Source organism: Eumetopias jubatus, unplaced genomic scaffold (genome assembly GCF_037043125.1).
Source record: "Eumetopias jubatus isolate StellerSeaLion01/CBP00866 unplaced genomic scaffold, mEumJub1_p1.0 scaffold_7, whole genome shotgun sequence".
Taxonomy (NCBI): Eukaryota; Metazoa; Chordata; class Mammalia; order Carnivora; family Otariidae; genus Eumetopias; species Eumetopias jubatus.
Genome location: NW_028274813.1, coordinates 113,710,360 through 113,734,210, shown reverse-complemented (window position 1 = coordinate 113,734,210; position 23,851 = coordinate 113,710,360). Strand labels below are relative to the sequence as shown.

The window sequence follows — 23,851 nt, the reverse complement described above, 5'->3', positions numbered from 1 at the left end:
CTCATTCCTCCTTCTTTCTCCTCTCTCTTCCACATGTTTCTCCCCATGTTACCTACGGAAGAGGTTTTACGTTTCTTGTTCTTATTTTACAAGGGAGGCCTAATGGAAACTTTGCCCTTGAAACTAAACCCTCATATGGCTGTACTGTCTGTAAACCTTGGCTAGCTTCCCAAGGCTGGCGCCAGGCAGGGACACCTGGGGTGAGCCTGTTGCACCTTGTCGCTGCTCAGGGCCCTGGGGTGGCCTGCTTGGGGTTGGTTTCCTGGACCCCCCACAGGTAAGTAGGATGAGATTTGGGCTCTTCAGGGTTTGTTTGTTTGTTTTAAGGATTCAATTGTCATTTATTGGTCTACCGGGTGTCAAGGGCTTTACAAACAGTCATCCTTTGAAACATTGTTATTTAGAGAAGGGGTAGTTCATTTCACAGCAGGAAAAACAGGCTCTGAGAGGGAAAGGGACCTGCTCAAAGTCACACAGCAATGCCAGGACTGGAAGGCAGTGGCCCTGCCTTCTCTTTGTTATATACCTGCCATCTCCAAGGTGAGAAGGGGGGGTAGGCGTAGGTGCTGGAGACAGCTGTGATTGAGCCATAGCCCCTCCTGGGGTCCCCAGTAATGGCCCGGAGGTGCGGCCATGTCCATGTGCACCCCCATCCAGCTGGCTGCCACACCCTCCTCAAAGCCCAGACCTGTTTCATCCAGCCCCAGGCTGGACCTGGCGCCCTAGATCAGTGTGGGCACCCTGCCCTTGCCCAGGGCCCCAAGAGGGTAGAGCTTGAACATCTAATAGAGGCTGGCATTGCTATGAAGCTATGGGTGAAGAGGGTTGTGGGGCTGCAAACTCCAGGATTCCTGGAGGTCTATAAGAAGTGGGAGGAAAGGTACATCATTTCAAATTTTTATTTTTCACAGAGCTGACAGGAGATCCAGCTATGGAATCCAGAGAGAGTTCTACGGGAACAGAACAGAAATTGCCTGGGCCTGGGTCCAGAGAAGGCCTGGAGCCGCCTGGGCTACGTTCAGTGCCAGCTTCATCCTTGGCACTCGGCCCCTCACACAGCATCACTCGGCTCCCGAGAGCCAGAGCCCACGGTGCAACGGCAGCCGCTCGAGGCTCTGGCTGCAGCTGTTGTCCGGCCCAAGGAGGAGTGCAGGGTGGGCTCTGAGATCCAGGGAGGCGAAGCCAGAAAGAGTCTTAGAAATTACCCGGTCCACCCCCATTTTAGAGATGATGCAGTGAGGCCCAGAAAGAGCAGTGGCTTTCAAGGAAAATGAACGTGGAGGCTCAAAGTTGGGCTTCTGATCTACTGAAGGTGTCTGCCCAAAGACCCCTCTAAGCATGTCTGAGTGTTGGTGTCTAGAGGGGCTGGCGCGCGCGCGCATGTGTGTGTGTGTGTGTGTGTGTGTGTGTGTGTGTGTGTGTGTGTGTTTGCCAGGATGTGTCTGTGGTACATGCTTCCGCACACGCCATGGTTTCCATGTCCCTCTATGTGTCTCTCTGTGGGTGCTCCTGTGTGCAGGAGCTTGGGGCCATGGCCGGAGAGGGATGGGCCTATTCCTACAATCTTAGGAGGCTTCTCCAGGCTGAGTAGAGAGGGTGGGTCCTGAGGGAAAGGGTGAGGAATGGGGACTCTGATCCCAGGGGAGAGGGAGAGACCAGAAGGCAGGTTTGGGCCATGGATGAGAAGGGTCCTGAGCTAACATGGGAGAGGGGGAAACAAAACTAAGATGGGGTGTGGGTCCCTGGACATTGAGACATGCTCTTAGCCCTCATGTGGGCCCAGCCCCCTGGTCACCCCAGTGGGTAACCCCAGGGGAAGTAGTCACATGATGTGGCACTTCTCAGCTGATTGCTTGAGGTCCCCCAATGTGGCCTGGGCCTTGTCCTTGAGTGAGCCGAGGTCCAAGCCAGGGAGACTGGCCAACTGCCCAAGGACGGAGGCCCTCTCCTCCTCCTCTGTGTCCTCCTCAATCATCTTGGCCAGCTCCCGGGGCAGCTCCACGTCTCCACCTGCCATCTGAATCTGGCTCTCATCTGTCTCGTTCTGAAGGGAAGAGGGGAGGAGGTGGAGTGGGGCTGGAGGCCCAGGAAGACCCAGAGTTGAAGGGACAGAGAGGAGGCCTGGACTGGGCTCCCAGCCCTTAGATTCTTGAGCCATATGTTCCAGTAATTCAGCCCCCACCCCCACATCCCAGGATCAAGCTTTTGACACTTGGACATGGAGACCTTGCACTTTTATACCACCTAACTTCACTCTGAGATACTGAAGACGCCAGCATAGTGAATAAAGCAAAATGAAAATGCTTAGGAGTCAAACTGTCACAGCCAGCTAAGTCATAGGCTGGCTGTCATTACCTATGCTGGAGGGTGTGGGGATCACAGTGACGGATACCATTTATCAAGTGCCTACTCTATGGCTGACATTCAAAATATCCCTGTGAGTTAGGTATTCTTATTTCTATTTTACAAATAAGGAAATTGAGGCTCAGTTTAAGTAAGTAAATTACTCAATTTAAGTAAGTAACTTGTGGAAGTCACACAACTAGGAAGCAGTGGCACTTGTTTTAAACCTACATCATGGGGACACCTGGGTGGTTCAGTTGGTTAAGCGTCTGCCTTCGGCTCAGGTCATGGTCCCGGGGTCCTGGGATCAAGTCCCGTGTCAGGCTCCCTGCTCAGTGGGGAGTCTGCTTCTCTCTCTCCCTCTGCCCCTCCCCCCACTTGTGCGCACTCTCTCTCTCTCAAATAAGTAAATAAAATATTAAAAAAATAAACCTACATCATGGATTCCAACATCTGTGATCTCTTTGCACAACACCTACTGGTTGTTGTCGCATTTCTCTATCCCTTTGGGGACCCTGGTGCTTCCCACTTTATGTCCTACTCAGTTACAGCCAAGTCTTCCCTTTTTCATTAGACTCAGAGTTCCCTGATGATGGGAGTTGTGCTTAGTGCAAGCATTTGAGCAATGACTCCATTCCTAGCTGGGTTTAACTCAATAGCTTTCCCTGCTTTCTGGGCTGGTTTTCCCGCTGACAGACTGGTGCCCTGTGGAGAGTCAGAGGCAGCCAAGGGATTAGTAAACATTTGTTGAATGAATGAATGTGATGTTCACACGTCTGATCTTCCGATTCAAGTGGAAGATTCTGGGCACTGGGAGTACCTTGTGCCTCAGTTCCCTCGTTAGGCAACACTTACATGCCCATCTAGTGCTATAGTGCCTATGGGAGACATCTTCCTGGCTGTTGACCAACCAATGGGCATTTTGCTCTCTGCAGATGGACTCCATACCCTGGAAGGCATCCAGGGTCCTACAGCAAGCTGAGGTTCCACATTCACAGGCTTGAGCTCTGACCCCGCTCCAACACTAGCTGGCTGTGTGGCCTTGTCAAGTTCCTTAATCTCTCTGAGTCTTAGTTTCCTTATTTGTAGTGTGGGTGATAGCTACCTGGAAGAATTATTGAGGGGTTACATGAGGGCATGAAGGCCAAGTGCCTGGCACACAGTGGGTGCTGCATTCTCTACCCGACCCTGCCGTCCCTGGGTGTGCAGGAGCTCCGAGTGTAGTCAACCTTGTGGTAAAATCTACTGCCTTCCACTTCTTCACCGGCCTGGGCCTGATTGGGGTTTGGGGGAGGGGGACGTGGGGGGAGAGAAGGGGTCTGAACTGGCTCCAGAAACACAAAGCTATCAGTCTTGGGAAGGCTTCAGCACCAAGACTTGGCCTCCGAGTCAGAGAACGAAGGATCCAACCAAGAACTCCGTGAGTTTTAGGAGCTGAGAGTTGCGGAGCCCGGAGTCCGGTGAAAGAGTGGGGAGCTCCAGGCTCTGGGTCCCGATGTGCCTACCAGCCCACTCCTAAGCTTACCTTGGGCAGCCGATATTTATCTCGGAAGTGGCTCCGCAGCGTGGCCCGCTCCGCCTTCCTCTGCGTGAACTGCGCGTCCCGCTCCATCCTGCGGGAGCACCGGGGCGGAGTCATCTCAAGGGCTGAGAGAATGGGCGGGGTCTGCGAGGAAAGGGGGCGGGGTCTCCGCGTCCCGGGGCGCGAACAGCTTCGCTCCCGCCGGGCTCGCCTGTGTGTCGCGAGGGTGCTCCGACCTGGCGGCCTCGGTTAGTCTGTGCTGCCTCCCCCCCATCATCGCGGCCCTTTGCTGTCCCTGTACCTGCCACTGGACTATCGGGGCGGGAGCGTCAGCCTGTCTGGCTCGCTCTGCAGACCCTAATATGTGTCCCTCGCGGCCTCTTAACTCCGTCTGTCTTTTCCCTTCCTGACAGATTGTGTCGTGTGGGGACAGACTTGGGTTTGCGTCCTGGCTGCACCGCTACTCTGGGTATGTCAGTTATTTCCCTCTTTTGCAACTCACAAAACTATTATCAGGATTAAGTGAAATAATAGCTAATATTTAATGATACACCGTGTGCCGGGCACTGTGCTATGCAGTTTACATGCGTTTAATAATTTAATCCTTCTAAATATATAAGGCATGTTTTATGGTTAGCATCCCCATTTTACAGAAGAGGAAACTGAGGCACAGACAGGTTTTAAGTAACCAGTTTAAAATCACCCAGCTAAAAAGAAGAAAAACCTGGATCTGAACCCAACTAAGCAGCCTAGCTCTGGAGTCCAGCCCCAGCTGCCTTTCTGTCCCAGCACTGCCTGCACACAAGTAGACATTGAGGCTCAATATCTATGAGTGCCCCATCTCAAGATCTGTCTCTGTGACTCTGAGACCCCTCAGCTGCATCGCTTTTCTCAGAACCTCAGGCTCAAAGGAGCTGCAGTTGGAAGATGCAGACGGCTAGGACCAGATCGGATTAAGGGATTACTTGTTTCGTCAGAAATGCACGTGCCCCCACCCCATCCCAGGTCCCTCCTGTCCCTGCCCCCACTCCCTCTGGGCCCAGAGTGCGAAGCTGGGACGGGGTCCTGGGTTTGAGATGGGGTGGATCAGGGGTCAGCCTAGAAAGCAGATCCCAGCTTCTTACCGCGTCTAAAAAAGTAAGGTAAGGAGACTCGGGGTCTGAAATCGCCCTAGTGGTGGGCCAGGTGGCTGGAGGGGGTGGGGGAAGGTCGTTGGAGGCAGGAAAGGATCCCACTCACTTCTCTTCCACCAGTTGCTTCTGATACTCCTCATACTCTTCTCGGCTCATGCCCTGCGTTTCGGCCGCCGATTTGTCCCCGTTCCCCTTGTCATCGCCGCCCCCCAGGCTCCCGGTGAGGTTCTTCAGCTGGCCGCCCACCATAGTCTTCACCATGAACGCCATGGTCTTCGCTGGCCCTGGCACCGGGCTCCGGGAGCCAGGCACGTCCGCACCTACTTCAGCACTAGGTCTCGCGGACAGCTCCTGCCGCGGGCCAGCGCCCCACGCTCTGAGCCTCCCGCTGCCCGCCCCCGCCCAGGCCCGCCCCCACCTCCCCAAACCCCTCCTCACGGGGGGCGGGGGGCATGCACGGGGCTGAGGAGGCTGGACCACGTGCCCGCTCCGCACTCCCGCCTCCCCCACGTGCCTCCTTCCACGCCAAGCTCCGCCTGGGCATTGCTGACAACGGATTAGGGCCTGCGGGGGTGGGGTCGTTCTCCAGGGAAAGGGGCTGCACTGATGCACCTGGAGCCCTGCTCCCTACTCTTCCTCCACCCCCTCCTCTCCAAGGTCGCTGAGAGCCAGGTTTTCAGGGGGCGGTTTCAAGTGGCAGCAAGGGGCGAAGATTCAGCCCTGGGCCCTACCCCATCCTCCCCATCTGGCTGCCCCAGCAGCTGCTCAAAGATCTGGACGCTGGGAAAGGGAGGGAGACCAGAAAGCAGGAATCCCTATTATGTCTCCATGGGTTGCCTCAGAGTTCTCCCTCACTTGCCAGCCCCGCTGAACCCTAAAGTTGCAAGAAGTGGAGAGGGAGAGGGTTGTTCATGGTGATGCTGGCTGGACTGAGCCAGGAAGGACCCCTGGAGATACCACTCTTTGTTCTGGGTGAATTTGGAGATAGAATTATACACAGTTGGGACTTCCTCTCCCTCCATCGTCTAAGGGCTCAAAGCTGTGGGGTATCTGGTCTTTTGGCAATCAAGCCAGTCCTTGACCTCCTTGCCTGCTTGGAGTCCACTGCCAGCTATCTGTCCAGAAAAGGTGTAAGCCTTCAGAAAGATTAAGGTGAAGTCAGAAGGTAAATGAGCATATCAAAGCATAGGGCATGGGAAGATGTAAATCACCTTTAATAAGACTGGAGCTCCCCAAAAGTTAAGGTGTGGGCAGGAGCTGGGCACCCAGAAGGAGAAGGTACTGGCCAAGCTCTCTACTCCCTCGACACCACCCACCTCCTTCAGGGTTCTCAGGTGAGTCATGCACGCATGCTGGGGGAGAGAGGCTGCCTCCTCAGAAGCCCCAGGGCCCCAGGGATGCGTGGTGCAGGACACAGAGGGGGCTGCCTATGGGCAAACAGTCCCAAAGGCTCTTGTCCAGCTCCTGCCTACTGCCAGGGAAAGGAGAAGAAGGTTACTTGGATTTCTGCTTTTGGGGTTCTTGAGACCAGGCTCCCACACTCACCTCTCTAGCATCTCTCCCCCACAGCCTCCCCTGTTCTAGGACCTTTTGTGGCTCCCTGGCCTGCCCCATCAAGACAACATTCTTCCTCTGGCATTCAAGGTCTGTCCAGGTGGCTCCAGCCTTATGGCCACCATTGCAAGCCTACATAATGCATAAGCTTGTCATCATTTCCACTTTGTACCTTTGCTGTTCTCACCTGGAGGCTGTCCCCTCTTCTACTCTGCTGTTAAAGCTCAGCACACTTTACTTCTCCCCGGGGACCACCCCAGACCACACTGATTCTTCTTGTCTTGAAATTCCACCAGTAAGGACTGTCTTCTGAGCACTGTAGCACACTCTCCATCCCTAAATGTTTCCATTCAACAAACACCCACCAAGCAGAATTAGTGACCTCCTACCACCTTTTAAATTCTCTTTGCCCAGTTTCACAAACTGGTCCCACACTTTGCTTTGACAGTACTGAACTTGCCACTTTTTCTCCAGAATATTGTGCTTTCTTCATGTTTCCATGCCTTTTCTTATGCTATTCCTCTGCATTGAGGCCTTTACTTATCTTGACAGGCTGGAAAACTTCTAGTTACCTTGATGACCCCTATCCAATGTCTCTTCCAGGTCAATGCCCTGATCGTCCCAAGCTGGGTCAAGTGCTTTTTTCCTGTACTGTCATTATCCCTGAGCTTCCTGCCATCATGGCACTGACCACATAACTATCGGTTACTTATCAGTTTCTCACACCAGCAAGTGATTTCTGTGATTGCAGGACTTAGACGGGGCCAGCAATTGAGCCGGTGGTCAGTAGAGCCTATCAGAAAAATGGGTCCTAGCCTGCATGCTGCTCCTTGTCAGCTGGTAGACCAGGCACAGTCCCCCTGGGCTTCAGTGCCCCATCTCTCAAATTGAGTGGCTATGACCCAGAATTAAGAGATGCCAGGTAGGTGTAGGATGTCTTACCCATGGGAAGACCCACCTGAAGTGCACGTAACAGAAGAAGCCTATAGTCTGAATGAGGAGGAAGAACAAGAAGATGCTGGGCCGCAGGCATGAGGAGGGCGCAGGCATGAGGAGGCCCCTGGGGGTCGGCCAGGTGGGCGGGGCTTCTTGGTTGCTGCTTCCTGAAAGGGGACAGTCTAAAGTCCTGGATCAGCTTCTTACCCAAAAGGAAAAAGAGGACCTGGGATCTGGGCCATGTGTGGGCTCTACTTCCTCTCCCTGGGCTTGGGGCACCCTGGCTCTCATCCAGGGAACTTGGATGTGATCTCCCCTCTAGCTCCCATGGCTCCATCTGTGGGAACAGCTGGGAAGGCCTAGGGCCTGGGATCATCAGGGCTCTCTGAAGGCTCTAGAGATGAGAAAGAGAGAAGTAGAGAGTGAAAGACAAGGTGATGGTGAGGGCAAAGGTAAGAGCAAGATGGGGCACGGGGAAGGGAGGGCTTTATCACCGAGCTCTGAGTACTCCCGTTTCCCTTCTGGTCACTGAGGGGGGTTGGACCCCAGGGTCTCCAGGGCCCTGCTGGCATCGAGAGTCTTTGGGAGCCTCCAGAGAGCAGAGAGGGCAGAGAGAAGATCACATATGTGTTACAGACACAGACATGGGTGTGCCTGCCAGCAGTCCCAAGAGGAAGCACGAGGGCAGGAGGGCCTGACGATGTAGAAGTGCTAGAGCAAGGGGGGCGAGCCCGGACCTCAAGGATGGGGTCCTCATGGTACCCCTTCCTTCCCTCTCACCAGTGGGCCCTGAAGGTCCTTCTGCAGAAGGCTCAGGATCTGGGCCAGCTCTAAGAAATGATGCTTGGTGCCCACAGGCAGATAGAAGAGCTGGGCTCTTGAGGCCACGTGGGCAGCTGCATCCCTGGTGGGGGGTGGAAACCAAGGGAGATGATTCATTATGCCTTCTGGTTGCACCCAAACCTCCTAACCATTTCTCGCAATCCCTAACAGCAGCACCTGTGGGAAACAGGCACCATCCATAGGGCCCCTTCTTAGGGGCTGGTCTTCTTTCCCCAAACCTTCTTCCTGTATCCTCAGACAGCTTTAGTTCAGAGAAAGTTCTCCTTAAAGTTGTCTGTCTCAACTCTAGGCTCCCTGGGCTCTGCTTTCCATCCCCAGCCCCCAGGGGATTTAGTTCTTCTCCCTCTCCCCATCTCCCCACCCCCAAGCATCTAGATGTGGCTGAGGGACCCAGAATCCAGCATCCAGCCTGGAGCTTTCCTCCTCCGTGGCATCAAGATGACCTCCCTGTCTCCAGAGCTCTATAGGTAGCTCCCGAGGCTTGGCCTAAAGTGGGATGTTGGGGGGCTGAAGGGGGGGCAGAAAGAAGTCAGGTACTGCCCCCGCTTCAGCTGGGCCCAATCTTGGTTATGGTTCCTCCAAGAATGCCATTAAAACATCCCCTCTGTGGGCGCCTGGGTGGCTCAGTTGGTTAAGCGACTGCCTTCAGCTCAGGTCATGATCCTGGAGTCCCGGGATCGCGTCCCACATCGGGCTCCCTGCTCAGCAGGGGGTCTGCTTCTCCCTCTGACCCTCTCTCCTCTCATGCTCTCTCTCTCACTCTCTCTCTCTCAAATAAGTAAATAAAATATTAAAAAAAAAATAAAACATCCCCTCTGTGGGGCGCCTGGGTGGCTCAGTCAGTTAAGCATCTGCCTTTGGCTCAGGTCATGATCCCAGGGTCCTGGGATCAAGCCCCGAGTGGGGCTCCCTGCTTAACAGGGGGTCTGCTTCAAGTCCCGAGTGGGGCTCCCTGCTTAACAGGGGGTCTGCTTCAAGTCCCGAGTGGGGCTCCCTGCTTAACAGGGGGTCTGCCTCTCCTCCTGCCTGGCTCCCCCTGCTTGTGCTTTGTTTCTCTCTAATAAATAAATAAAATCTTAAAAAAAAAAAAATCCCCTCCTTCCAGGAGCTGTCACTGAAGAAGGGCTCAGATTTATCAACTCTCCTTGGGCAAGTGGGGTGTCTGATAGGGGCTCTCATGAAGGGTCCCTTCCAGGGAGAGTTACTTTTATACTAGGAATTTCAGACTTCAAACTTGATTCAATTAAGTTCGGGTCAACTGGACAAACCTAACTCTGCCCCAGCCCCTCCTTATGTGCCAGACTTCGTGTCAGATGCTCAGGAAGTGAGGAAAGGAATAGGGGGCCAATGGAGGAACTTGAGGCTGAGCAAGTGGGTGGAGCAGAGCTTCTCTGTCCCTCCCCTAGGACCCCTCCTCGCAGGTGCCCTTACCTCATCTCTTGCAGGTCCTGGAGCAGAGTCCTCTGTCCATGGAGCAGGGCGCTGACCTTGGCAGAGTCCTGCAGGAGTGCCGCCCTGTTCTCTAGGGCCCAGGGCACAGCCCCTCTCTTCTCAGAGTCCCTCTTCCCCAAGGATGCTGTAGCCCTCTTCCTTCTGGAAGTCCTTGCCAACTTGCCTGGCCCCTCGTCAGTTTAGACATTATCTGACACACTAAGATTCTCCCCTGTCCAGCTGGGCTTCTGGATTCCCCCTCCTCTCAAACCCCTCCCCCTAAGTTTTATGGGCTTTCTGCCCTTTGCAGAAGTGGTTCTGCCCCTTGAAGTCCAGTCCTTTCCTACCTACTACCCCCCAGGGCACAGTCCAAGATGGGGCCAGTGCTGAACAACTCTCAATGCTTGGGCCTCTGTCTCGCTGAGTGGCCTGGAGAAGTGACCGCCCCTCTCTGGGGTGGGATAGAATCTGGCAGGAGGAGTTCTGGGCCTGGAAGTAGGATCAGAGAGACCTGGCCTTGGGGTGCGGCCCCATTCCCCCCCACCCCCAGCAACCCAGCCTCAGCTGCTCTGGCCCGAGGACACAAGTTGAAGGGCCTGAGCTACCAGAGCCCAACAAAGCTCCCAGGAGTCACGGGTCTCTTCTGCCCGGCATCTCATATCTTGAGTCCAGCTCTCAGGCCCCAGGCTGGGCATGCCATGGGGCACGGCTCCTTGGAGGGGAAGCCGGGATGGCAGTGGAGATGAAACAAGGATTCTGGTGCATCTGAGCATTAAGCAAGCCGTATGTGAACCAAATCACATGTGGAGCTACATGCAAATTAGCACCCAGTCTATTTCTGGCACTTGTCTACAGCCTGTGTCCAAGTACCTGGCATCTCCTCTCCCCAGCCCCAGCCGCGTGGATCCGTGGGTATGTGCTCGTGCAGGGCTACCCTCCCGCACGCTCCCCTGCCTGGCAGGTCCACCCCATCCTGCCACCTGCAGCACTGCACCCCGGCTCTCCTTTCCCTCCAGACCTTGGGGGAGACAAGTTCCCAAGTATAGTGCTTGCTCCTCTTTCTGGACAGAGGGAGCCCACTGGTGCCAGGGACCCAGTGCCTGAGGGAGCTTGCTTTTCCAGGCCTGCAGGCAGGGTCTTGGGTGCCCCAGGGGCCACTCACCCAGGCTCCCATAGGCCTGGCGTGGCCTGGGGACCCCAGCTGTTTCTTCCATTGCCTCTCAGCCTGGGCCAATTGTTTGGACAGACCCTGGAGAGCTTGCAGGATTTGGCGGTGTCTGCCCAGCATCTCCTCCAGGCCAAAGCTTCTTTCCCCTGGAGATTGGGGCAGAGCTGGGACACGCAGCCAACTGCAGTGAGATCGCAGATCCTATCTTTTGGGGAGAGGGGGAGCAGAAAGGCATGGCTTCTGCCTCCAAGACTCCCCTGGAAAGATATGCCTGGGTGGTGGGGTGGGGATAAGACAGAGTAGCTGGGGCCCAGGGTCTGCTAGATATGGCCTCCTTAGACCTTCATCTCCCCATTAGTTAGAGGACTCCTGGTTTGAAGGGGAGAGGATCCTGTGATACTCAAATGGGCCCCTGCCCCACCTGCCTGCTCCCTGGGTCCTTACCCTCTTCCTGGACTTTGGAGCTCGGCTGTGGAATCGCATCCTTCCTGGGGCCCAGGGCCAGCTTTGCCTGAAGCCCTTCCAGCTGCCTCACCAGCCGGAGCTCCTCCATCTCCAGAAAGGCTGGGGGCGGGGGGTGGGGTGGGGGGAGGCTGGAAAAAGAAGATAAAACTCAGGCCTGAAACCCATGGGAGATCTGCAGGTGAGGGGAGCTTTCCCACAGGGCCTCCAACCCTCCTCCTGGAGCACCCCAGCTGGGGCTCCCTCAGCTCAGCCCCCAGGCCCTGCGGTTTCAGCCCCGCTGCTGCCAATCCCCACACCCTTCCCTCCTGCTGCTGCCCCAGCCCCCCAGCTCTCTCAGGACTCAGACCTTTGTCCCCGCTGCTCCTCCTCTCAGCTACCTCGCTTGGCCCTTTCAAGCTCGTCTCTTCCAGGTGGCCTTCCCTGCTCCCCCTGGCCAGTCAGGGCCCTTCTTCTGTGCTCCCGCAGCCCCCAGTCAGCTGGGGAGATGCTTCGGGACAGGGCCTAGCTCTAGGTCACCTCTGGCCCCCAGCACTGCCCAGAACAAGGCCTGGCCTGAGCAGAGCCCAGAGAGATAGGTAGCTGTAGAGATAAAGGCTGGGACGATAGGACTGACTGCACGTGACGTGAGCAGAAGCATCTGGGGCGGGGAGGGGTCCCTGGGCTGTCTCTCCCCTGAAGGCCGGCCCAGGGCTGGCATCACCTTCAGACCCGGCTCACTCAGACTGAAGGTCAGGAAGGACAGGATGTCATGGTCATCTGGAAAGGGGGGAGAGAAGGGAAGGTAAGATGCCCCCCTCCATCCAGTTGCCCACTTACTCAGCACGCCCCCCCCCCCCCCGGCTCCATTATATTCCAGGCAGGCAGGACATCTGGGTGACTTTGGGCAGCTCTATCCCTCGTCTTGCTCACTTCATAAGAAACGTGTGAGGGTCAGACAAGCAGATGAGGGGACTGTGAGGGTTGACCCACACACAGAGCCAAAGGTGGGCCACGGTGAGTGGCTAGAGCCAGGGCAACAGACTGGGTGACACCCTCAGGACCCAGAGCATGGCTGCTACTGGTAGAAGCAACCATGCAATGACTGCCTCTCAGCATGGTTCCGATCATGTCACTCTCCTCCTCAGAAACCTCCCATGGCTCCCTAGTGTCTAGAGTCTAAAGACCAAAGTCCTAGCCTTCAGGAGCTCCCACTCTCAGATTGCACCCTGCTTTCCAGCTGTGGGTCCCTCCGTGGACTCTTCATTATGTTATATCTGGTTGTTCCAGTTCCCTAAATGTCCCTCATGGCTGTCCCTCTTCCGCTTGCCCCAGAGTTCCCAGCTAGGGGCACCTATGGGGCCATCACTGGATTAAAGACTTCTTGTGCTTTATCCTATTTGAGACTTTCAGCAACTCTGGAAGGCAGACATGAGCTTCCCCGATGGTAACAGAGGCCCCGAGAGGGCTCGTGCTTGACTCCCCAGGCCACGTAGAGGGGAAGTGGCTGGCCCACACCCAACCCAGAGCTCTTTAGAAGGTGTGCTCAGGGTGGGTCATGGGTCATTAGGTATCACTCCTCTGCTCTTAGAAGGTCCAGAAGGTCCTCACCTGCCAGGGTGCTGGTGGCTGCCGAGACCCCAAAGAAACCTCCAGGAGCCAAAAGCAGGGGCCCCGTGTCAATGCAGACCTCATCTAGGTCGTTGGGAGTGAGGCCGCTGTTCAAAGACACCTGAGGGGCACAGAGGACTGAGCCCCTTGTGCGTGGAACCCCCTCCTCTCCCCTGACCCCAGCATCATCCCCACCTCTGAGTCACTGACTCCCCTGGTTGTAAAGGTGGCCTCAGGGCCCGGTGTGAGAATGGCACGCTTACCTGGTCTCGCGCTAGCCCTCCTAAGTATATTCTCTGGGGGTTAGCAATCTGTGCAGGGAGGAGGGTCGCACGAGAGCGCCGCCCGTATGTGCCAGGGATGCCGTTGGGATCATGGGTGCTCACACAGCAACTCTGTAGCTCTGAGCCCTATGGTCTGCCCCTCCCTGCCCAGAGAAACTGCAAAAGCAGGAGGGGCTACTCACGCGCAGCCTCTGCCCCCAGTAGGTGATCCGTGCTCTGAAGGGGTACGGCAGGTTGTGGGAGTCCCGGTGGCAGGAGCCCAGCACCCCGCTGGCTCTGTCCCTGTGGGCACTAGGAATCCAGCCTGGCCGCACAGGACCCAAGGCCGGGCCGGTGGGGGCGGTCCCAGAGGCCGTTCTGCGTGGGCCTGCGGCACCCCCACCCTCCCCACTGGGTGACCCAGGACGGGACAGGTCCCTGTGGTCTAGTTTGAGTCTCCCTTGCTGTAGTCCGCTTCTTTAGCGGGAGAGAGAGGAGTGGGAAAGCAAGCCTTGCCTAGCAGAGTGCTGGGACTCGGGGTTTACAGAAGAGGCCAAGGCCTTCCTGTGACTTTTCTCTCGGGGGACAGAGCCTGGACCAGCAGTGGAGTTCTGCCCTCAGTCCCCCAGACCCACCGCATCCTCCCACTGCCCCTCCCTTAACCTCCATGTGCCCCTGCGCCTCTGGAAAGGCTTCTCCAAGCTCGAAGCAGCAGGACAGACTCAGGACGGGCAGCACGAGCCGAGGTCTGTGGGCCGAGACACTCACCCGAGTGTCTCCGGGCACACAGGCACACAGACCAGCGCAGTCGCTGCGGCCTTCGGCCAGGAGGGAGGCGACACAGAGCAGGGAGAAGCCACAGCTCCGAAGAGCAGCCCGTGGGACCTTGGGCAAATTACCACATCCTTCCAGACCCGAGTTGCCCCATCTTTAAAATGAGGATAATAATTGAAACTACCTCATAACATTGTTATGTTATAACTAAGACAGTGAGTGCAAAGTGCTTGGCGCTGTGCCTGGCATACCGGTAAGGTCGGCTCCATAAACGCTAGCAATTACTCTAATTGTTATGAGCTAAGGGGTGTTTGCTAAGAGACAGTGAGGAGGCAGCTGGGCCCGGGGTGGGATGGGCAGCCACGTCACCCAGGAGAAAGGGAAGGCACTGGCAGGCAGGCAGCTGACGCACGGGCAGGGCGTGGGCCATCTGGCCTCAAATCTCAGCTCTGCACACAGCTGTGTGACCTCGGGCAAGTCACTCCACCTTTCTGGGCCTCAACGTCCTCCCTGTAATCTGGGACTAATAATCCCCTCCTCCAGAGTGTTGCTGATCAGACGAGATGTTGTGAGTGACAGCGCTCAGCACAGGCTCCGCCCTGTGTCATTTCACACCCCGCCCCCCAAGGGGGCGCTGTTAGGTTGAATGAATTGAGGACTCAGTGGGGCAGTTCCGGGGAAGCGCAAGCAAACTCTGGCCCCCACCCCAGAGGAGGCCCAGCTGGGACCAAGCTGGAGGGAACCCGGGGCAAGAGGCCCAGGGCAGGGCGGGGGGAGGTGGCTCTCAGAGGCTGGGCCAGGGACACGAGTCGGCGATGTGGGTAACTGCTGAGGCCCTCATGGCCCAGGAGAGGGTCCAGACAGGCCCTTACCCAGGCGGCTCGTAGTGAGTGTGCCCATCGCTGGCCAGCACGCTGACGGCAGTGCTGTTCTGCACGGGAGGGGACAAGCAGCCTGAGCCGCGGGCACAGGAAGGATGGGAGGTGTGGATGGGAGGGGGCGCAGATCACGACTTACCTGGGTATCCTGGGCCGAGGAGTCAAAGAGGATCCCGATGCCGTCCCATGAGGCCGGCCCCTCCAGGACAGAGCCTACTTGGCCCCTGCCCCTGGTGTACCACACGGCCTGCAGGTCCCCAGCGGCTCAGCCCAGGGGTCCCTCAGGACACCGGAACCTCAGGCTCCCCACCTGTTTCCCTGCCTCACCCCCTCTGCCCAGCCTTGGTTGGGGCCACTCACCACGCCCTGGGCTCCCCGGTGCCCCGGCCCGGTCACCCTCATCTGCACCTCCACCTCCCAGGCAGAGAGGAGGACGGGGACCCTGCTCCACACGGCGCCGCTGCGGTTCTGCACGGATGGGGCCAGCCGCACCTCTTTCAGGCTCAGTATGGCATCTGTGGACCAAGGCAGTTCAGACCCGGGGCCCCACCGTCCCCACTTCCCCCATCATTCTCTCTCTGGCCTGGGCTGGGCCTGGGGGAAGAAGGAGGTAACATCAAGGCCTGCCAGGAAATAACAGGCCAGCTGTTGGACACGGGAACCCCAGCACAGCCGGGGTGGGGGGCTTTGCCAGGGGAGGGCAACAGATGCCAGATCCATGGGGGGGGGGAGGTTTACCTGCCTTCTCACACAAGCCTCACCACAAATCTGTGCAGCCTGCTTTTAAAAGACCCCATTTTACACATGTGGAAACTGAGGCTCAGAAAAGTTAAGGAACTAAGTGGTTTGGAACTCAGCTCTGTCTGGTTCCAAAGCACAGCTGACCCTTGAACAACACAGCTTCAAACAGCATGGGTCCATTTATACGCAAATGTTTTCAATAAATGCAGTGTGATACTGTAAACGTATTTTCTCTTATGATTTTTTTAATTTATTTATTTTAGAAGGAGAGTGTGAGAGGGCACGAGCGTGAGCAGGGGGAGGAGCAGAGGGGGAGGGAGAAGGAGGGGGAAAGAATCTCAAGCAGACTCCGCGCTGAACGTGGAGCTTGATCCCAGGACCCTGAGATCATGACCTGAGCCAAAACCAAGAGTCGGGCGATTAACGGACTGAGCCAGCCAGGTGCCCCTCGTCCTTATGATTTTCTTGATAACACTCTCTTCTCTCTGGCTTACCTTATTATAAGAATCCAGTATATAATACATGTGTTATGACATATAATACATGTGTTATGACACATATATAAAATATGTGTTACTTGACTGTGTATCAGTAAGGTTTCTGGTCAAATTATTTAACAGTTAAGTTTTGGGGGCATCACAAGTTATACCCTAATTTTCTACTGTGTGTGGGCTTGGCTCCCCCAACCCCTGCGTTGTTCAAGCATCAGCTCTTTCCACCACAGGAGAGATTTGTGTCCCCCCCCTTTCCGTGTCTCAGGTAGGAAACGCCCTGTGAAAGAAAATGAGGTGCCCAAGACCACAGGGCACAGCCGAGTGCTCGCTAGGACAGTCACGCTGGGGTTCAGGACTCCAGGCTGTGGAAGCCTGGAGAGACTCCAGGGTGGCCAAATGAGGCTGGGGGCTCTAGGGGACATTCCAAGGTGAGGAAAGCATGAAAGCAAAGGTGGGAACTGGCTGGCAGGACTGTGAGGAAAGGGTGGGGGATGGAGGGTATGTGTGTGAGAATTCTCAGTGGCTGTGGCTAGGGGAAGACCTCTGTGGAAGGAGGAGGGAAAGGGGAGAGAAACTGAGGCAGGCTTGGCAGGAATCAGGGGAAAGACCAGAGGTCTCACCCCAGCTGGCTCCCCATCCCTCTGATCTGCCAGCCTGGAACCTGGCCCGGGACCCAGGCCTTGCCAGGATTTTCCAGAGACTGCTAATCCAGGCTGTTGGCTCAGCAAGACCAGGGCCGGGGGCGGGGAGGCTCAAAGGCTGTAAGGCCAAATGCCCTGGGGGATCTTAGAGGCCACCACTGTGTCCGAAGTGACCTGTAGGAGGCAAAGATTGTCCACTGTATACGACACTTACGCATTCAGCTTTATGTGGATTGTCCGTGAGACCTCATCCCAAACTGTGGGCTACTTGAGTCTGACAGCCCTGTGTCTCTGGGCTGGGCACAGAGGGGCATGGTGGTGGAAGTCTGATGAAAGGATGAGTGAATGAATGAATGGACAGGACTCATATCACTGCGTGATCTTGGAGAATGCGCTTCTGCTCCCCTATATGGTCTGGGACACTCCAGACTCGACCGGGCCCAGAACAGGGAGTGTTGTACAGGCCCTGCCATTGTAGGCCTGAGGCAGGGCCTGGCTTGGTGCTGTGAGAATCAGCCCCCTCCTTTGTTTACCTCCCGTGCCTCTGTGAGGGGAGATTGGGCCAAAGACCCTCCTGACAAGGCATGTCATCTTAAAGGGATATTTGTTCTGGTCTCAGTCAGGAATCATGCCCTTTCTCAGAACTTCCCTCTTATAGACACAAATACATAATGGGTCTGCTTTCTCTCTTTGCTTTGCCTCCTAGGTGGCTCTGAACCAGATCCATGGCCCAACTCTGAAGGGCGGGCAGAACGCACAGCAGGTTTTGGTGACAAGCCATGTTCCTGGACTCATCTCCTGCCTCAGCCTTAACTCTTAATCTTGTTCGTTCTTAATTTAAGCTCCTCGGTACTGCCTGGGTCCTTATAAGTCCTCAGAAAGCCTTTTTGAGGGGTGCCTGGGTGGGTTAAGCGTCTGACTCTTGATTTCGGCTCAGGTCATGATCTTGGGGTTGTGAGATTGAGTCCCACGTCGGGGACTTCTTGATCTCTTGAACGAGATCAAGTAGAAGACAGACTCTGTAGGCCTGGGCTTGGAAGTTCCCGAAGCTGAGATGCTCTCACGCCTGCTTCCACCCAACACACACACACACACACACACACACACACACACAGGGCAGAGCTGGTGCCCTCTCTGGCAAAACAGCTGGCCATGAGGGTACCTCCTTTCAGGCAGCCCCAGTTCTCAAAGGACACCCACAGGCCTGGCGGCAAGGAGCAGGGAGGAGGGAGGCGGGTGCTGCTCCAAGTTGCCTTGTGTCTGTGTGTCTGAGACTCAGCATGTGAGCAAGCATGTGTGTACTTATGGGTCCAAGAGGCAGAGGAAGAAGACGGGGTCCAAGGAGAGGCAAAAGGAAAAGAGGGAAGTCTTAGCGCAGAGAAAGAGAGAGGCAGAGAGGAGAGACTGAGACTGGGGGATGGGGGTGGGGTTGTGGTGGGTGGGGGAGGAGACAAGCCATCTTGGGCAGCGGCTGGTACGGCAGGCCCGCTCCCCACCAAGTCACAGCCGCCTAGAGCTCGTCAGCCCCTCCAGCAGGTCCCTACCCCGCCCCTCACCTCCATGATGACTCCAGAAGGGTATTCCAGCCCCAGGCAGCGCCAGTCTTGGTCCTTTGAAGCTGAGCTTATATTCAAACCTTCTCTGAGGAGGCTGGGCCCCCTCAGGGCTCTGGGGGCCCAGGAGCAGGAGGAGGAGAAGGCAGAACAAGGGGCCACCGACCACCAGCATTGCGAAGGGATCTGGTGTCTGGGCCCCTGGGAGGAGCTGTAGCTGGGAGGCCAGGGAGGGGCTCCAGGGACCGGGGGTAGGGTGGGAGGAGCTGGTTTCTGGCACTGTCCTCTCCCTTCATCCACGACACAGACATCCTGTTCCTTCCAGGCCTGACCTCAGGCCCGGCCTCTCCCTCACCTCCAGCCTGGCCCCTGACCTCTCGCCCACCTGGTTCTGCCCCTGCTCCTGGGTTCAGGCCATCTTCCCGCCTTCCCTCAGCTCCATCAGCCGTAAGGCCTCAGGGATCACAAGAACAGGCCCCGGCCCCCAGCAGCCCTGGCCTCTCCCCTTGCTCAGGACGGGCCTCCACCTCCTGCCTCCTTCCTGCAGATAGGTGACCCGACTATCTGGACGGTCGGGTCATCCTCAGCTTCCCTGTCCTGCTCGCTCCGCGGGGGTGCTCAGCTCAGTCCCGCATTGCCAACACTCATGCCTCCAAGCAGCCTCGTTTCCTCCACACATAAATTACATGAAGAAAAGAAAGGGAGTCCTAACAGGCAGAGCAAACCAATGCAATGTGTGGACCTTGTTTCGAGTCTAATTTTAACCAACTGTCGGGGGAAAAATGAGACTGTTGGGGGAAATCTGAACAATGAATACTTGATTAAAATAAGGAGGTATTGTTTAAAGACCTTAGGAGTAATAATGGTATTGTGGTTACATTTTTTTAAAAAGTGTTTTGTCTTTTAGAGAAACGTAAGGAACCTGTACCGGGCACCTGGGTGGCTCAGATGGTTAAGCGTCTGCCTTTGGCTCAGGTCATGATCCCAGGGTCCTGGGATCGAGTCCTGCATCGGGCTCCCTGCTCTGCGGGGAGCCTGCTTCTCCCTCTCCCACTCCCTCTGCCTCTCTCTCTCTCTCTCTGACTCTCATGAATAAATAAATAAAACATTAAAAAAAAAAAAAAGAAACCTGTACCAATGAATTGATATCATGTCTAGGATCTGCTTCCAAGGGTCCCAGAGCTCAGAGCTTGGTTGCGGGGGAAGGGTGCACGGAGGGCACAGGATTGGTCTGGAGCTGCTGTTCAAGTTGGATGGTGAGGATGTGGGTGTTCATTAGAGTCTTCTCTCTACTGCATATGTTTATAGGATTATTTCCATACTAGAAATGTTATAAAAAAGAAGTCCTATATTTCAAGTATTTTCACTCAAATAAATGTTCACTTTCCCAAGTGGCTGGCTCATTTGCCAAGAAATCTGGCTAGTTGAAGTTTCACTGTACTTTGTAAGTTCCCAGTAGGATTAAGTTACTGAAGCTCTACAAATTAATTAAAATCAAGGCAGTAAGTGGAAAATTTTAGGACACACTAAAAGGAAACCTTCATTTCTCAACAGTAAGCCCCAGGCCACCTCCCCCCACTGTCCGCCTCACCTTCATGGCCCCGGCCATGCCGTGAAGGGCAGCACGTGGATAGGTGTGGCCCTGCTCCCCCGCCCGCCATGCAGTCCTTCTCGCTCCTGCCCTCACTGCCCCAAGGCAACAGCTCCGGCAAGGCCTGACAACAACCCTGTTCTTTGCTTCTAGTGGACACTTCTCAACCTGTCTCTGCCACATGGAAGGCCGCGGAACATCTCCCCCAGCCCTGGTGGCCTGGGCCTGGCCCCTCAGGGGCCCCTTTGCCACTGCCTGCCGTTCCTCCCCGGCCCCTCACACTGTGGCTCCTTGTGCTTGCGCCTCTCCTCACCTTCCACCTGCTTCCTGGCCAAGTTTGCCCAAACCCGCGGCCTCCAGCACCATTGCTGTGCTCATGATCCCCAAACCTCTGCTGTCGACCAGGCTTCTGGAGCTGTAGGCCTGAATGATGTCTAACTCTGCAGGGGACATCTCTACTTGGATGGCCCAAAGGCCCCCAGACAACACACCCATACTAAACTCCTGATCTCCTTGTCCAGGGCTAGGGTCTCAGGGGTGGCAGCCCCTACCCCTACCTGGTCAAACCAGAGCAAGCTCTTCAATCTGCTCTTGCTACTCTTAGACTGCCTTACCTGATCCTCTAATCTCTGAGGCTGTTTCTTTATCTGTAAAATGGGGGAATAATAGCATGTATCTCCAGGAGTTGTTTGGAGGGGTACATGAGATGACATCTAGTGTGTTGAGAATACGGCCTGGCCGATAGTGAGCACTCGGATCGGTACAATGTTAACTGTATTTGCTTTCCTCTCCACCTCCTATGGCTTCACCAGCCCGGGCCGCCACCAGTCACCTCCTGCCTGACCAGCTGCAGCCTCCCCACTGTCTCCCTGTCTCCACTCTGGACACTCCCACCCCCAGGGCCAGACTCTAGCCAGAATTATTTTTCTAAAATGCAGGTCTGACCACATCACTCCTTGGTCCTGAACTCTTCAATTGCTCCTATAGTCATCTTTGTACAAAGGTAAACTCATGGGATCTGCAGAGCTGGGTGGGGTCTGGGCCCTGCTTTCTCTCCAGCCTCGCTTGCTCCTGAAAGCCCCCCATTGGCACCTGAGGCCCAGCCGTACCAGCCTATGGCACCTCAGCACCTTTGCCCAGGCAGTGCCCTTCCGTTGTCAGAAGCACCTCATTCTCTGTCTCTGCCTGAACTCCGGGTGTCTGAGAAGCTACCGAGAGCCTCCTGCTCCCTCCTCCTAGCCAGATTTCTGGGCATCAAGTTGAGCCTGAGTGGGATCCCCATTAGTCATGAGCTCCATGAGGGTAAGGACCCTGTCTTGCTTGTCTATGCCAAGCCAGCGGCCAGCACAGGGCCCAAGGATGAGAAAAGAAAGGAGGGAACGAAAAAGCCATAGGCCGGGCGCTTGGGTGGCTCAGTTGGTTAAGCGACTGCCTTCGGCTCAGGTCATGATCCTGGAGTCCCGGGATCGAGTCCCGCATCGGGCTCCCTGCTCGGCGGGGGGCCTGCTTCTCCCTCTGACCCTCTTCCCTCTCGTGCTCTCTCTCTCTCATTCTCTCTCTCAAATAAATAAAATCTTAAAAAAAAAAAAAAAAGCCATAGGTCGAGTGAGAGAATGGAAGGAAGGAACGGGGAGGACTCACAGGCCACCAGGTGGAAAGACCTGGCTACCTGGGCCTGCATGCCTGCGGGTCCGTGTCCGCTGGCCCCCGCCCCTTCTCTCCCCTTCTCTCCCGGTCCCACGGCCACGCACCATTGCAGGGTTCTGAAGCCCAGCCAATTGTCAAAATGCCCTGCCAGTGAAGTCAGGCTGGTAGCATGACATTGGCCACAGTGAGAGTACACCATGGATATCAGCAAACTAAATCAGAGCTCCCTGCCACACACCCCGCGTCTGACTGTGACCGTCACTGAGGCGCAGCCAGTGGCTTCCTCCCTGGGTGCTGGCTCCCACTGCAGGCACACCCCCTGTGCTCCGGCGGGCGTCCAGCCACCCCTCCTGCTCTAAGGAAGGCTCCCCCTGCGATCACTGCCATTCCTGCACCTCTGTCTTTCCTGCCCCCTCAGCACGTGGATCCGGCCTGCAGGTAAACGTCCTTCCCTTTGGCATCAGACTTGCTCATGCCTCTGCCGCCTTCAAATCTCCTAACTCGTCTTCTTTCCACGTCTCACAGCTCTTACAATCTCCCAAGACTGGCAGCCTTCCGGCAGAGCTCACACCCCCGAGCCAGGCCTGGAATCTGCACACCCCGCAAACTCAGGTTTTGCTGAAGTCACCAACCCCAGGGGCAGGCTCCGGTCTTCTGGGAAGGAGGGACCGGCTGGCTTGTCTCTCACCTCTGCCGCAGGGCAGTCTGCCACCTCCCTCTCTGTACCTTGCCTGGTCAGCCTCCTCTCCTTGGCCTTTGAACGTGAAGTGCTCTCCCCAGCATGGTCCTGGGCCCTCTTCTCTTCTGCACGTCCTCCCAAAGTGACCGCCTCCTTGGCCATGGCTTCCAATCTGAGCCACACACTGATATCTCAGATTCCCCGCTCCAGCCTCTGGGTTCCAACAACTTACTCATCACCTCTTGGCAGTTCAAAGGCACACCTAAGACTCAGCACGCCCTTAATAGAACTCATGATGTGTGCTGAACAGGAGTCTCCTGGTGCCCACCCCCCGAGCCATTCTGCTTCTCAGGGGTTGCGCTGCCTCCGTGCCCCCCCCCCCCCCACCTACATCATGAAGCCATTGGCAAGCTCACTCAGCTGCTTCTCCCATCCCTCTGGAGGCTGTCCACTCCCACCATCCTCTCTTACACTGATCAGTCCTCCCTGTGCTCCCTGGAACTTCTCCACCAATAGCCTGGGTGATTGATTGTTTCAAAGATACCTTCCTGCTCAGAACCTGTCACCGGCTCCCCATGGCTCTCAGGGTGACAAAAGCCAACCCTTGCTCCAGCCTCCTCTCTCCACATCAAGGCTCCCTGCATAGCTTCACCATCTTTCCAGAGACCCTGGGACAAGCTGCCCTCCCTCCAGTCCAAGCATCTCTTCCTGGAATGCTGCTGCCCACCCCCACCTCCTGTTCACCCTTCTGATCTCAGCTTAACATGCTGCCTCTTACAGGAAGCCCTCCCTGACCTACAGACAAGATCCGATTCCTACGTCATACACGTTTTTTCCATAGCACTTATCAGTCTGTGGTTGTCTGTGTGATTGTCCTCCCACCTGGAAACTCCACAAGGTCTGTTTTGCTCATTGCTGAGCCCCAGTCCTAGCACAAAGCAGCTATTCAATATATCTGCTGTTGAATGAATGGTCTGGTCTTGGAAAAACAAGGCTGGCGACGTACAGAAGGGATGGATCGGGAAGGCCGCTGATCTAGGCTGCAGAGGGGAGGGAGCAGACCCCGGCAGCTGGGCTGCAGGGGGCCAAGGCGTGCACAAGACACACGGCACAGTTGGAACTCCCTGGATTTCAGGTCCTACTGGCTGGGACCGGGTAAGAGCCGCAACGGGACAAGGGGACCCCCACCCCCAGTGCCTGTCTCAGTGAATGAAATGAGCCTCCCCCGATCTTTGCAGCTTCTGCCCTGACCACTGACCCTGCACAACCTGAGTAAGGGGAGAAAATGCCACGGCTGGCCCTCATTCTCCATCTGTGGCCCCCAAGGTGGTGTGGGGAAGGCCCTCCGCCTCTGCGTCCTCAGGCACCGGGCTGGGCACACGTTGGGATGCGGCCATGCTGTTCCATCTTGGGTGAGCCGTGAGAACCACCAGCAGCTCAGAGCCTCCCCTTCCCTCACCCCCCGGGGCCGCACCTTCTCTGAGCCATGAGCCATTTATCTTGCCTCCAACCAGGGGCCCCCGCTTCCATCTGGTCAGGCCTGGCTTCCTTCCCCATCCTTGGCTCCGGCCCTCCTTGTGCTGTCGGCTTGAGCACCAGGGCAGGGCG

General features: G+C 56.2%; 2 protein-coding genes across 2 annotated transcripts; both read right to left on the bottom strand.

Annotated features, from left to right (window-relative positions):
• Positions 1–881: 881 nt before the first annotated feature.
• Positions 882–5,384, bottom strand: CPLX3 (complexin 3). The gene is made up of 3 exons (XM_028100067.2): positions 5,105–5,384; positions 3,869–3,956; positions 882–2,044 (listed from the first exon to the last, which is right to left on the bottom strand). The coding sequence occupies exons 1-3, from the start codon at positions 5,266–5,268 to the stop codon at positions 1,823–1,825; spliced, it is 474 nt and encodes a 157-aa protein (XP_027955868.1). The 5' UTR covers positions 5,269–5,384; the 3' UTR covers positions 882–1,822.
• A 951-nt stretch (positions 5,385–6,335) lies between these two features.
• LMAN1L (lectin, mannose binding 1 like) lies at positions 6,336–22,608 on the bottom strand. The gene is given in 16 exon segments (XM_028100068.2): positions 6,336–6,420; positions 6,423–6,466; positions 7,511–7,605; positions 7,608–7,655; positions 8,269–8,392; positions 9,763–9,876; positions 10,208–10,251; positions 10,925–11,076; positions 11,375–11,507; positions 12,093–12,151; positions 12,983–13,103; positions 13,449–13,548; positions 14,892–14,950; positions 15,037–15,144; positions 15,258–15,412; positions 18,330–22,608. Coding segments are annotated over 16 exon segments (1,611 nt in total). The 5' UTR covers positions 18,502–22,608; the 3' UTR covers positions 6,336–6,337.
• Positions 22,609–23,851: the final 1,243 nt, after the last annotated feature.